The sequence below is a fragment of the Athalia rosae genome, chromosome 7, assembly GCF_917208135.1.
Source record: "Athalia rosae chromosome 7, iyAthRosa1.1, whole genome shotgun sequence".
NCBI lineage: Eukaryota > Metazoa > Arthropoda > Insecta > Hymenoptera > Athaliidae > Athalia > Athalia rosae.
This window is the reverse complement of record NC_064032.1, coordinates 635,721-650,886: the sequence shown is the minus strand read 5'-3', so window position 1 is coordinate 650,886 and position 15,166 is coordinate 635,721. Positions and strand designations below refer to the sequence as shown.

The following is a 15,166-nucleotide window of genomic DNA, read 5'->3' as shown; positions in this document are numbered from 1 at the left end:
TTTACTCGTACCTGCCGTCCCGATGTGGTCGATGAAAATAATATGCGTACACGTGTATGAGAATTCAAAATGAAGAAGGGAAAAAAAAACAAAAAAAAAAAACAAAAAAAACCAAAAGGTAAGAAGAAAAGGAAAAAGGCGAGGGAGGGGGCGAGGAGGTACCGAAATTGCCTCTACAACGTGACTTTATAGGTGGGCATAAAAAGCGCAAGCACCGATGTGTAAAACCTGCTGTATAGGTAACGTATAAGAGAAAGAAGATGAGGATGAGGATGAGGGAAGAAGGAGAAGAAGAAGGAGGAGGAGGAGGAGGGGGAGGAGAAGATCGTCCGTACAGTATAACGCATTATACCTGAATATAAGCATATATTTTATGCATGAGACGCGTCGTGAGAGGTATTTTCAATGTTAATAATGTGTACCACGCACATCTTCTCATACCTCCGGTATAAGGCTGGCTGGCTGGCTGGCTGGCTGGCTGCTGCTGCAGCAGCAGACGTAAATATAAAGTGCATCGCGTATAACGATAACCGTCTATACTCGATGGGAATAACAAACTTTTATCGTACACCAGATGATCGACGATTTTTTATTTCCACGTTTCTTTTTTCCACCTGTGGGGCGCGAGTCTCGTACAACGATTATACGTTTCCTTCGATTCGATGATTTCTATTTCGAAAATTTTCATTTCCGAACGCTCGCGATCGCGGTGGAAAATAGAGACGAAAGCGAAAAAAACTAAAAACGATGAACGGATAAAATGGCAAAGTAGCAAACTCGTCCACCGGTACGAACAAGGGCTGGGTCATCCGTGACAACGACCTTATTACAGGAATTACGAGTCTCCTCTTCTCTTACGGCATCCACCGGACAATGGCCCCGCGGAAAACAATATCGGAAATTATCCGCAAGACATACCCGGATGTAACGTCGATTGGCTGATGAGAAAAAAATAAATCAACGCTAAATCGAACGGATTTTTTTCCTCTTTCCAATTGTGAAATAACGAAAAATGTCGTTGACGTTACGTTGGAGGTTTTTCTTCGCGTCCGACGAATTTACAATAAATGGATCGTAGGTACGAGGCGATAACCGATTCGTAGACGTCCTACACACGTACAGAGGTGCAGATGGGGATATAGATATTTTTTGGTATGGGTAAATTTTAATCAAAAACCGTTAACTACGTCGTTAGCGCCGGAGGCATAAAGCAGTTTGCGTCTTCCGGCCGAAGTGGTAGCGGCAGTGGTAGTAGTGGTGGTAATACCATAGATATATCGAACGTAATACCGACGATAGCAGTTGGTTACCTGTAGCAAAACTGCCGTTGGATAATTGAACTGGAAATCACTCGGATACCCTTCCCTACCGAAATCACGTCGCAGACTGCAGTCTACGGGTGAAAAAAGACCGTGAAAAATCGCGAAACAAAACTGTCGATACGAACCAACGAGGTGTAGGTACGGGACACGAGTGTACATGCATCGCCGACATGTAAATCGGATATTGAAAATTGATTCAAAATACATTTTCTAACGGTAATTAATCCAAGTCCATTAATATCCGGTCCAAAATTATATCTTCGCTGCCCCCGTCGTCGCAAATTTTCATTACCCACTGCCCTGTTCGCACCGGATATTTTCTCAACGTTGGAAAAAAAGAAAGAAAGAAAAAAAAAAGATTCCTTTTTCAAATCATTCGATTAAATTTTGGCCAATTCGTCCGCATCGTTGATCGGTCGGTTAATTACCCGAACGACATTCGTTCTCTCTTTTTCTTTTGATTTTTTCCATCTCGTCTCCATTTTCAAAGGTGCGAAATCCGCGACTAGGGCGGACGAAGATTATTCGAAAAGTACAAACGCGGGTGGTTTTCCCGTTCTTATTTCTCCCGCATTTTTCTTATTTTTTTTTCTGTTTTTTTCTGTTTTTTTTTTTGTTCGGCTTCAAAAGACGTTCGTTTCGTTAGAAATAGACGAACGCGACTACGATCTGCGATTACGAGGAGGTAAAAAACGCACGGCGAGACTCGAGCTCGAAGAGAATTCATGAATACGAGATTACTCTATCCAAGATTTTGTTGAAAAGGATCACGACCGCGACAAGCACGACGACGCCCCGCGCGGTGTACGAGTACTACACGTTATGTAACATGGAAAATATACGTGAGTACATACGTGAATTCAGGTATCTACTCGAATAACGTGCGAATAACAGTGGTCAGAAATTGACCATTGCTCGTTGCGAGTGCCCGACCGACCGCAACCCGCGAAACAATAAATCCGCGGGATCCGGTTTGCCGGTAATCAAGCGCTCCACACGGTCGATAATTACTCCCACACAAATTATAAAATTACCCAAATTATAATTATACAGCGCGGGGTGGATCGATCGAGGACGGTTGAATCGAGTCAAAAGAAATCGGCGAAATACGAAGGAGAACGAAGTGAGTGAAATTAATTTTCATCGTTGCGCAATATTTTGAAAAGAATCGAATAGAATAAAATGGAATAGAATACCGTCCTCGATTATCCACCCCGTTCTAATTGAATAAATAACAATTAAAATCTTACAAGTGCAAAGCTGATCTGTACTACGGTCGTTACAATAGCATTAATAACAATAACAACAGCAACAGCACTAACAGCGTTAGGAATAGCAATAATAACGACAACGACGATATACATGAAAAAAATCAAAAATTGACAAATCGACGAATAACTAAGAAGCTGATAAAAAAAAAAAGAAGTGCATGCTATTAGCGGAGGTGGACGTACCCTGTACCAAGTGGCGACCTATATTCGATCAATCGGTTGATTCGTGACATAGGTGCAGAGAAGACGTATAGAAGTAGGCGGTAGACGTTGGCCATTGATTGGTTTTTTTTATCGGTATCGGTTTGGTATTCGTTTTTTTTTTTTTCATTTTTCGGCGGTGCGATTATAGCCAGGAAAAACGAGAACCCAATATAGAACAACCAGGCGCATAAAATGTAGGCATAGATTATGTAAATACAAGGGAGGGTGTATATATTAATATATATGTATGTAACACTATGAGTATAGAACAAGTATTTTTGAATAATTGAAAAATATCGTCGAAAACGAATAAATGAATAAAAGAAGAAAAGTAACCGTTAGTCGAGTAAGAAATCAAAGGTCGGTCGTTGTGAATTGTAGACTTAAAAGTCGAATGAAACGTATATTGATATGAAATTTTTGGCCTCAGATTGAAGTGAAATGTGACGTGAAGTGAAGCGAAGCGCGTACGGTGATGCGTGAGTTTTTTTTTTTTTTTCAGAACAACAATTTATAGGCACATGTTGCAAAATTTGACCAGTGACGGAGAGACCACGTGGTGCGTGGTGCGGGTGACCAGAAGCAAAACGTGTTTAAAAAAAAAGACACAGTGAATCAAAAAATGAAGAACAAAAAAAAAAACGGAATGAAAGAAATGTTCAAAAGTTGTCAAATCATGTTACAAATAGTATGAATTGTATACTAGATAAATATATTGTACACCTATTCTATAAAATTCGATTATCGTTTTTTCAATATTTTCAGCAGAATGTATTATTTTATATTCTATGTAATATATATGTATATAATTATGATATAATGGAGAAAATTTGCTGTACCTCCTGATGTGATTCCGAAGGCAAGCATGTCGTGAAGAGAAAAAGAGAAGAAAAAAAAAGTAGAAAAAAATACAAGAAATATACATATATGCAGTTTGTACATTGGACGACGTATTGTGTAACATTGTACACGTGATCGTTAACATTATTGTCATCGTGACATCGTCGTCGTATCGTTGTCATCGTTCCGACAACGATACGAACGTTTTCGATGGAACGAAATGGAAGAAAAATGAAAAAAAAATGAAACGGAAAAATAGGTAATGGAAAAAAATCGGAAGACCAACGAACGTACCTTGGGAAGCGAAGCTAGACATTGCTGTTTGACGTCCCATACAAGTTGATCCTTTGGGAATTGAAGACATTTACTGACGTTGAGATCGGGCACGTGAATCCTGGCAAGAAGAACATTCTTCTCGACAACGGATCTGGTATTTTCCGACGTTACGTCTTGACCACCGGTGAAACCGCTGCTACCCGATGGTTGTTTCAATCCCCCTTCCATCTCGCGATTACGGGATTTCTCCTCCCCCGTGTCTCAAAAATCCCTCGCTCAACGATTCACATCTGAAAGGAGAGAGAACTCGAAATTAGGAAAAATCCAGCATTCGATTTTCACAGAATTCGGTCCGACTTTGTCGCAAAAATGGGGAAGATCAAAGTCGTGGGGGGAAATTGGATTTCCCACCATTTTCGCGACAAACTCGAAATAATTGCACGAAGTATGAAATTTCTCTGGCGCAACATCCGTCGAAGAGTGGAGAATTGAAAAAGAGTAAAAATCGAATCGGCGCTCCTCCGTTGAAATGTGATAAAAATTTCTCTCCGAGGGATCATCAACGACACGTAGTAAATTATAAATTTTATAGTCTCGTTGTTGCTCGTCGCTCGTCCACGCATTCTCCATACGCCGTATACGTATTGTATGCATATTTGCACGGGTAATACACCGATATAATAAAGTTGAAGAACTTGATATATTTTTACGTCTGTCTGCCGCCCATCTCGTTACGTGCGTGCGTACGCGCGAACGCAGGTACAACGTCTACCTGCTCCATAGGTATAATACGTAAGAAACGTGGGCGTATTGGCTTCGACTCCGTTAAAAGAACACTTGAAAAAGTAAAAAGAAATTTAAACAAAATGAGAGATAAGAAAAAGAAGAAAGAAAAAAATAAAAATTTCCAGCGCATAAAATATACAGTTTACGAATACGTAGGCTATAAAATAATGCACGGGTGAATTAAATTTTATCGATCGACGACGCGACGATTAAAATCACAATTGTAATTACAACGAGCGTAACGTATTCGTGGGCGATAAAAATCGCAGAGGGGCGTGGTCGATTGAATTCGTCGGATCCTTCGATTTTTATTTCTCGTTTATAATTATCGCAAACGCCGTTCGTTGAATATGACATCGTTGTTTCGTCGACGCGTTGTGAAAATTTTTCTACTCGACGATCGTTTTGAGAAATGTTATTTTTAGCGTCGGGGTGTAAAAGAGATTCGCCCTCCCGCTCCCACTATTTTTCTCCCCCCCCCCCCCCCCCCCCCCCTCTCGGTGAGAAAGATCCTTCATCTCTCGTCTCCTCGTCACCGTATCTACATCCCTAACAACGCGACCGACTCTACTGTACTTCCCGAGGGAATGACAAATTGGCGACTCGAAATAAGGAAGGGTTGGCTGGATGGCTGGCTGGCTTGTTCCAAGCATCATAGTCATCGGGTGCTACCGCACATACGCGTAGAAAAAGGGGGGAAAAACTGCGAACTAGTTACGACGAGTGGCCATCAAGTACCGAAAGAGAAAAAAACGAAAGAGAAAAAAATTTTACTAGACGTTTTTTATTTTTTTATTTTTTTTTTCTTTCTAGTTTTACTTTTTCCTCTTCATTCTTTCTACCACTCTTCTCGAGTTAATGGGAGTCGATCTCTGTACCCGATGATTTTTACAGATATTTGTATCGATTAATCATTCATATCCCTAAGCAAAAAATTATTATCATTCATTGTAAGTGTGTGAAATTTTATTTTACACCGCTGTAAAAATCTCTGGTTCGCGTCGTCGTCGATTTTCCATTTAAAAATAAAACGGCAATATAATATATTCCACGGTTGTGAATCGCATCTGATCTCAAATGAGATTGAAATTTTCTCTCAGCGAATAAAAAAATTGGAAACAGGACGACGTCGGTGCGATAATAAAAATAAAAATTACAACGGTCGTATAACGTCGATTGAATAATTACCGCCTCACGTACAGCTCACCGATTAATTAAATTAAAACAAGGTACGGACGAATCAGTTCGTTTGGATTTTTTCCAAGTCGCATGGATTTCTATAATTTTCACCACCCCCGCGTCGTGTGATTTTTTATCATCGTTTTTTGAACTTTAGAAATAATATATGCGACCGGATACACCTGCGGTTGTACACGACGTGGTTATCATTTGGTATTTGGAAAAATGTAATGCGCCGTAAAGGGGGGGGGGGGGGGGGAGGGTGAAAAACTGAAAGCAGGGAAAACAAACAAACCGAACAAAAATGTCGCAATAAAATACATGCAACGATGATCACCACTGTAACCCGTCACATCGCACCTTACGTGTGTAAGAACAATGAATTTCTCTACGTATAAATCACCTCGATGCTTATATTTTTAGAAACGATCGATGTACCTTCGAATCGAACTAGGTTTATACAATATATTGCGCTATTTATTTAACACTGAGACAACAACACTTGGTGTACGTATATCGTACGCAGCAAATATACATATCATGGCTACTTTTATTCTCATGGAGGTAAATGTATTTTAGAAAAACGTATCGTTCGATCGACGGACCGAGCGTCGAGGGTGTTTTAATTTTCGATTGATTGCGGGTGAAAATTCTCAAATATTCATTTAACGCGGATCGCAGGTGTCGTCGTCGTCTGGATTTCTTCTGGGGGTCGGTGGCGCCATCGAATAAAGGTGTAACCTGCCTTCTTCTCGGTGGCGGCACAGCGGCAGCGGCGACAGCATCACCAGCGGCACCCCGACGGGGGCTTGATTTTCCGCGATCGTACGGTGGGGGTGCAAAATTTCCGGTTGCCAAGCAACGTCGGGAGATCGACCGACCGACGAACGACCGACGAAACACGGGCGGGCTCCTCTAGGTGGACGAAAACCCGACGGCAGCACCGTACGCGACGCGAGCAACGCGAACGACCCCCCCGAATAACAAACCACCCCGAGGAATCGCGTCTGGAAATAAAGTCGAAACGAGGAAAAAATTCGAATTATATATTCCAACACCGCAACCACCGCGATTATCTCCCAATCGCATGACGCCCGCATGTGTGCGCGAATTAAAAAAACCTACGTACATCTAGAAAGCTGGTTCGGTGGAGTCGGAAAATAAGAGAAATACCTAGGAAATGAAGTATTTAAATTGAGAATAAAATTAATGGAATTTTTTCAAATGGATAAATCAATTGATCTACAGCGAGTCGCTCGATCGCGAAAATGGATCGAAGATGAGGGGAAAATAAAACGATAACAACGCTGGATCTTTTGCCGCGCATTAGATACTACAGTTATGCGCTAAGGGATGAAATGTTAAAGGTGACCGACGAGTAACGCGTTCGACGCGCAAACGTTATTTTTCCCCTTTTTTTCCAACTGTCTGCGAGTAAAAGTTGAGGGAAAGAGGGAGGAAAAAAATAGCATCATCGCTGCCGACCATGAAATTCAATTTAATTGATTAATTAATCGATTCACTTTAAAAAAAAAAAAAAAAACTATTATACTTTCATCTGCATTTCCGATTTTTTTGTTGCCGGTCGGATCGTTGTACGAAAATTTTTCGCACCCCACGACCAACCGACTACACGGCGGTACGTATACAGTTTCGACCCCCACGCATTTGAAAAGCGAACGTATTTACCTGTAAAAATTATGGGAGGTACACGTGTACGCGTACACATTGTACAAAAAATACGTATGTACATCGACGGTATATAGGGTATACCTAATATCTCTTCCCACACAAATCTCTCATATGGGAGGCTCGTCCCACGCGTAAAACTTTTTCATTTATCCGTTTCTTCGTTTTTTTACCCGCGAACGGCAAATCCGGACGATCAATTTTTTATTTATTTATTTATTTATTCATTTTTTTAGAATCATCGTTTAAAAAAAAAATTCATCACAGATACGCACGCCGGAGAGAATCTCCGTATCGTCGGTATAAAAAGAGACGATCACGGGGAATAGAAATAAAGAAAATTGGAGAGAAAAGGGAGTAAATACCAAGAGGGAGAGAACAGCGATCGTCGAGGTGATACCCACCTATTTCAAGGACGGTATATAGATACGGTACAGGATATACAGAAACGTACAAAGCTAGAAGTATGCGATATGTATTTCGATCGGGATTCTACGTACATATAGGAGTTTGAGATTCTCGTTGCAGATTTTCCTCCACTCGGTTACTTTGGGCTGCTGGGACGAAGCGAGAGGGAAACAGCGGATAAGAATACGCAGGAGAGTAGGGAGAGGCAAAGGCGAAAGCGAGTTAACAAAAGGGAAAAAGCAAAAGCAACATCGGTAGAAGGATGTACTAAATCTTGGCCGGATATCTCGCCGGTAAATCGGAGGTAGATATTGCTGCAGCGGGGGGTAAGAAAACCGAGTTCTCGCGCGTTCTCAAGTTCGCAGTTTGGTCCTCGATCCTTCGTTTTGTATTATCCGGGAGCCTCTCGTGTCCCGACTTCGTCGGGAGCGGAGGACTCGAAGCCTACCCAATTTTTTAATCGAACGCGAACGGGCGATCGCGATCGAGGGATTTTACTTATCTAGTTTTCTCGACCGAGTTTCGACATTCCACCGAATCCGCGGGCCGACGAACGAAACGACTCGAGTCGCGAGAGTGAAAAGGATGAAACAATTCGCAACGTAGGAGAGGAGGCATCGGGCGTCGCGAGGTGGGTATCGGTATGACCTCCGTGACCTTTTGACGCCGTGACGTCGAGACGCCGCCAGCGCCCGCCCGAATCCTCAGGAGTAAAAACCCGGCTACCCACCCATACCCGTGCCCGCGAGTATAGAATCGCGGGTCGTATAACGCGAAGAAATACTCCGAGGAAAGTGAAGAAAAAAAAAGAAAATCATTAAAAGAGAATGAATAAAAAAAGACGACGGAGGAGGTCTCGGAGGCGGGGAGGATGAAAGGACTCGAAGGCTACAAAAGGAAGAAAGAAAGTGAGGAAAGGAAAAGAAAGAAAAAAAATTTTTCTCAGACACCCTGCGCCCGAATCGAGCCGAGAACGGTCGAGAGAAGTCGAGGAAGGAGAGGAGAGGAGTTCGATGACGATAAAATCGCCGATAAATTCGGAGAGAAAAAAGAAGACGATTCGAAAGAGACCGAAAATTCGTCAGGAGAATATTCAACGCGTGATTTTTGCGAAAGGCAAAACGAAGAATAATCGAAAAAACGACCCGTGTACGCGAAACAGGTTGAGGGGTGGAGGCGCGAAATATCAAAGAGAGAAGAGGGGCGAACAAAAAAAGGATAAGGGTGGAAAAATGAAGTAAAATATAGCGCCGAAAAGGGATCAAAGTATCGGTACTTGATAAGTGAGCCAGTGTATCGGTGGGGGACTCGGTCAAATCGAAGTGTACTTAATTTTTTCGACAGGCGAATCATTAGTATTTCATTACTTGAAAAACAATACGAAGGAATGCACAAAAATACCGAATCACACTGACGAAAATGATAACAATTCTTTTAATTAAATTATTCCAGTATTGCGAGTGGAATTCCTTTTATCAATTTATCAATTTTGGTATTTGAATTTTTCCTATTCAGAGAGACACAGCGGACTCAGCGTCGAATCTCATCGGATTCGTGAAAAAAATCGCTGTTCTCTCTCTCATCTCGTAGAGCAATTTTTATCGTTTTTGGAAAAGAAACAAAAAAAAAAAAAAAAATCCTCCCCTCAAATTATGTGGACACATCGATAATAATCGTCGTCGTTTATCTACTGATATATATCGTTTCATATCACGTACTTTAAGATACACAGGTATACCGTGTGTTTGTACCCGGATCTGCGGAAAGTAATCATTTTTATTTCCTTTTCTCACTCAAAAACTACGAGAACTAATAATATAAAGATGGGTCGTTAACGTGAAAGATTTACTTCGCAAGAAGAATAGGTGTATTACGTACAAAATCGCAAGTGTACACGGGACTGAGTTACGGGAGTAAATAATTACAAGGACCTTAAACACCGACTGCAGTGAAAAAATTTAAAAAAAGATGAAAAGAAAAGAAAAAACCTAAATTTAATAAATAAGTAACCCTCGACTTAATAATGGTATAGGTGGGTACCGCGTACCCGTGCACGTCTATGTACTCGAAGGTAAGGTAAATACCTGCCTAACTACCGCGTATTCTAGTCTACCTGTAATAAGAGAGAAAATACCATAACCGCGAAATAGAAAACTATAGGGAACGATCCTATTTTACGATCTCCTTACAACTTACGAAATACTCGTCTAAAAAATTCATTCATTCGTCCACTTGTATACCTGTACATGCATGCGCATATACGTACACACAGGTATATTTTTTTTTTACCCCATTTTCCCTAATATTATATATTTCAGTAAATAATCTATCGTACATCCTGGTATAATTTTAAAAGCTGTAAAAAGAACGAGGAGAAAAGAAATAAAGCTGGAAAAAAATCTGCAATTTCTGCAGAGTTCGTGTGATAAAAAAATTTTACGAACGTGAAAAAGAAACGGTGAAATTGTTAGAAATTCCGAATAAAATGAAAAATAATAAGAAACAGACCGAAGACCGTAAAAAGGGACGGAGGGGGGGAACTGCAAGGATTGAAATGACGTTGCACATAATATGCGGCAGAAGGGAATCCGAGTGAAAGTCAAACGTATATACCTACCGATACATATATACCTATTTATCATTGGTCAGCGGTAACGCAAATTCGCGGTAAATGATCTCCGTACAGAGCGTAAAATTTTCCGTGAAAAAAAACTGCGAGGAGAAAAAAAAACGGGGGAAGATTTTCGAGGGGAAAAAGGGCGAAGAATTTCTCGTCCCGCCGTTTCCCCTTCGGCGAGAAATAATACAAGGGGAGGAAAACGGGGTGTCCTAGAGACGGCCCTGTTCTGGACCAGACTATTGATCCTGCAGAGACCGTATAGCATGTGGGTGTAGCATATATGCCTATATACCTCGCGGACATAAATATATATATATATATACGTGTATAAATACAAATATGATATGATATCAAAAGCCGTGAAACGCGAATAACGTGCGACGAAAAAAATGAAAAGGAATGGAAGGTCGAAAAATAAATTAGAGTAAGAGAAAAAAAAACATGGTGAGGTGCAGGTAAGGTAAACGGCCGTTAATGTTCACCAATCAATGTAACGACAGCGATGATGGTAATAATGAAAAAATAAAGTACCCGGTTAAAAAAAAAAAAAAATGGGGAAAAAATCGCTGTGAGCGATTAAAAAATTATCCTAAATTCAGATTTTGTAATAGGTACGTACGTTTCGCGTTCGCACACGATTAGCACTGGGTTTAACGCGGTGTGTAAAATTTACCGTACGAGCTACAATAACGATTCCACTCCAAAGTGGGTCGGAGTTTATTAGATTACGTACCTACCTACCTACGTAATGAAAAATAAAAATAAAAAAAAAAAGGAAAAAGAAAACCGCGGATAATTAAGTATGTACAGCGCAGACATATCGCCGTTTCGCACCCAACGCGCGTCCTCAAACTTGGTCGAAGGAATTCAAAAATTTCGGAAAAGGAAAAAGAAAAAAAAATATATCAAAAACACACCAGCTGTTCCAATGGCGTTACATAAGGTATTGTCGTTGTGATAATTGTCATTATTATTATGGTTATGAATAATAACCTATCAATTGACGGAATTGAAATTAATTGGAACTCGTTATCTTATATTCGCTTATTCAAATATAAAACAGATACGTCGCGAAGCGTCGGACGTAACTATTTATACTATAATTCCGTGTGCGATATAATGCCGACGATGAATATTATCGAGGGGAAGTGATCGAAAATTGGGGGAATAAAATGCCAGGGCGTATTTTATTTCATTTTTTTTTTTTTTTTTTTTTTTGTTTGCATTCAGATTGCAATTTGCGACGTGTACCCGCACGAGTTCGTATACGACGAAAAAGAAACCGAGGAAAATGAAAAAATAAAACAACCGTGAAACCAAATTATAATTACACGTAATTGCATATAATTACAGAAATTCCATGGCGTATATAATAGAATATAAATGCCATTGAGTACGTGTACGGTGCAAGTACACGTAATGTTTCACTCTACATTATAACGTAATCGTACACCGCGTACTTCAACACGGCCGTAGAACGCACGAGTTTTATTTTCTTCGTCTCATTTTATTTCCTGCCAATTTTCTCTTCCAAATTTCTTTTTCGATCTTCCCTACAAATTAATCGTCCGATTCGGTGATCGGAAAAATACACGTCACACGATATGCGCGACGCGCGAAGAAATATCGAGAAAAATTTCAATTTCACCCTTCCGCGATAAATGCAATCGTAGAAAGCAAAAAGAAAAAAGTACACGAGTGGAAAAAAACACACCGACCTTTTCCGCGGAAATCTCATATCATTCGAAAAGTAGGTATTTCATGCATATATGCATATGTATGTACGTACGGTATATTACGCGGATAAATATATAGGTATTTGTCGCGTGAATATCAAGATGACCCAAATCCCCGAAGATATTCCCCTCTTCCCCTCCTTCGGACGCCCGTGCAAAGGGAAGAAAAATCGAGAAAAAAAAAAAAAAGAAAAACCAAGAGAGAAATCCACGAGGGATGACACGATGGGAAATATCCCGAAAGATATTACCCGCGTCAAAACACCTCCTTCGCGTGGTCGATAAATAGAAAAGATGCCGTTGAAAAAATATATATCGAACGACTGCAATGAAATGTGATAAAAATTTAACGACTATAGAAAAATTGCGGTAGAAAAAAAAATGTTTTCGAGCAAAAATCAGACACCCCGTAGATTATATTATTCGTATTGAATATCGCAAAATACCTGACGCGTGACTCATTCGCGTTGGGACAATATAACTACACAATGCGGCGGCACATGGAGGCTGCGCATGGAAATGCATATAGGCGCGCACACTCGCGCATAAAACTATGTACACACCGTCGGTCGAATGCACGTACGCCTATTCATACACGTGTATATATATATACATACATACATACGTATACGCCAACTTGTGCATAAATTCGAATGCTATATTCCCGCTATGCATCGAGTAGTTTACGTTTTCGTCGTTGTTCTCTCTATAAAGTGGGCGTGGTCGCCATGTGCAATCCCGTGTACAATAAAATAAATACGTACACGCGATACATGCCTGCATATTTTTCTTCCCCCCCAACGAAAAACCTAACGAGTGATGTAGAGAGAGAGAGAAAAGAAAAAAAAAACTGAGAAAGTTTGAATGAAAAAGGAAATAGGCGGCTGGTCAGTCGGGTGGGGGTGGGAATAGAAGCTCCGCGCATCATCTTCATCCGCGGTGGTCGTAGTTCCGTTTTTCCGATCTCTTTTAGTGTAAAAAAAATTATCCGCTATAATCTAGAACTAATCATATTTACGTACAGTTTGGTATTACGTAAATCTCGGAGCGCGGAGTAATGTATATCTGTATATGTATAGGTTGCACGGCTTCTTAAGATCTGATCTTGATACCCAAGTTTAACCGTTATATCTTGTATGTAAATACCTATAAATAGGTACCCGGGATAGATTTATCTCGTTGCAGCGGTCAATCGATTAATGAAATGGCGAGAGAAAGAAAGAAAACTAGTGCAACTAAAAAATTTCCCGCGGTATTGAACGATGAAAACGAAAATTCTAAGAGAAAAAGGATGAAAAAACGATGCGGAGAAATAAATGAGTATGCGCGAAGATCGAGAAACGTTATTGGTATCAATGTCTCCTAGGTCACAGTTCGTTGACACTTTGTACATTGATGTGTACGCGCATAGCTATGTGTGCGTACGTCACACATATGTACAATAAATAATATATAGAAAATTATATACGCCTATAATATCTGTAGCGTTATAACCGTAAGACGTCGACGGCGACAGCTGTGGTCGCATTTTTTCGTGCGGTTTATCCGATCGTTTTATTTTAAACGGTAACGAGATTTTACGCGATGAGAAAAAAAAAAAAAAAAGGAAAGAAATCATTTCAAAACGACGAACAAAACTGACAAAAATTTACGTGTACTCGACGTGCATCGAACTCACCATAATCGTGGATGCGTCACGCTACCGTTCAAGGGATGATGATGCAAAATAATCAAAGTGTACGTCCGCGTCTGGAACATCTGTACGAAAACAAATAAATAAATAAATAAATAAATAAACGAATCGACGAACAAATTGATCAATTAAAAACTGGTGTATTCGGGAACAAAAAAAAACCAATCAATTAAAAAAGGAAGGAATAAATAAATAAATGAGAAATATGAACTGCGAACGTTTCGATGAAAATAATACAGGGTATAGGTATACCGTCTATATATAACGGTGTGCAGGTGCATTCATTATAAATTGGTATTATAGACGGCTAGACGTTATTCGGCGAACTGCAGTTCAGGTATGCACTTTTTTTGTTTTTTTTTTGTGGTTTTCTGATTTCATTCTAGATTTTTTTGCCCCCCTCAACGTCAAATTTCTCGCTGCTATATAGCTTGGTACCTACTTTAGAAAAAAATAACCGATTTATCACGGCCGACGATCGAACTGGTTCGCAGATCCTCGGGATGAAATCACGAAAAAAAAGAAATGGTTTTATTTTAAATCAGCTTCTCTGGATCGCTATGATATTACCTGTCTGTGTAACGAAATTTTTTTTGCATCCGACATTAAAAGTTTTTTTTTGTCATCGTTACTTTTGTTATTTTAATACTTTTCTTTTCCCCTTTCAATTTGCAAGTACGAAACTCAAACTTCCGGTGTCAAGTTCATTCGTTGCTTTTTCCATTTTATATTTGAGAAAAAAAGTTTCTCCATTTTTTTCTAACGAACAACGCAAACTGCGAAACTTTAGACCATATTTAACGCGATACATTATACGTATATTATCCTACTATACCGAGTAACTGGATATACCTGAATTGTATCGCAGCTTTGTTAAAAAAAAAACCACAAGATGGATCGTTTCGGGATCTGATTTAAAAAAAATAAAGGCAATGTAATAAAATTTTCCGTCTTCGCCCTTCTTATTGTTTTTCCTCAGCTGCTCAATTTTTTAATAATTAAAGGAAGAACTAATTAACATTACTATCATTATGATCGTCATCCAAACCGGTAATATCCACCGACTCTCACGGTAAAATTTCATTATTCCGATTGTTCGAATATGAAGAAGAGAAAAAAATGAAATAATTTACGTAACGTAC

At 39.9% G+C, this 15,166-nt stretch overlaps 1 protein-coding gene across 10 annotated transcripts in view; it reads right to left on the bottom strand.

Annotated features, from left to right (window-relative positions):
- The window catches only part of LOC105683887 (protein shank), a 51,949-nt gene that overhangs the window by 21,618 nt on the left and 15,165 nt on the right, over nt 1-15,166 (bottom strand). For 5 of the 10 annotated variants that reach the window (XM_048658646.1, XM_048658647.1, XM_012396854.3 and 2 more), the window contains 3 exons: nt 14,010-14,089; nt 3,931-4,203; nt 2,777-2,796 (listed from right to left, as the gene is read on the bottom strand). In XM_048658646.1, the coding sequence (XP_048514603.1) occupies nt 2,777-2,796; nt 3,931-4,141 (231 nt within the window). In that variant the 5' untranslated portion in view covers nt 4,142-4,203; nt 14,010-14,089. Of the gene's footprint in view, nt 1-2,776; nt 2,797-3,930; nt 4,204-6,316; nt 6,598-14,009; nt 14,090-15,166 lie in introns of those variants that run through there. The other 5 variants (XM_012396852.3, XM_012396856.3, XM_012396850.3 and 2 more) reach the window with 4 other exon arrangements.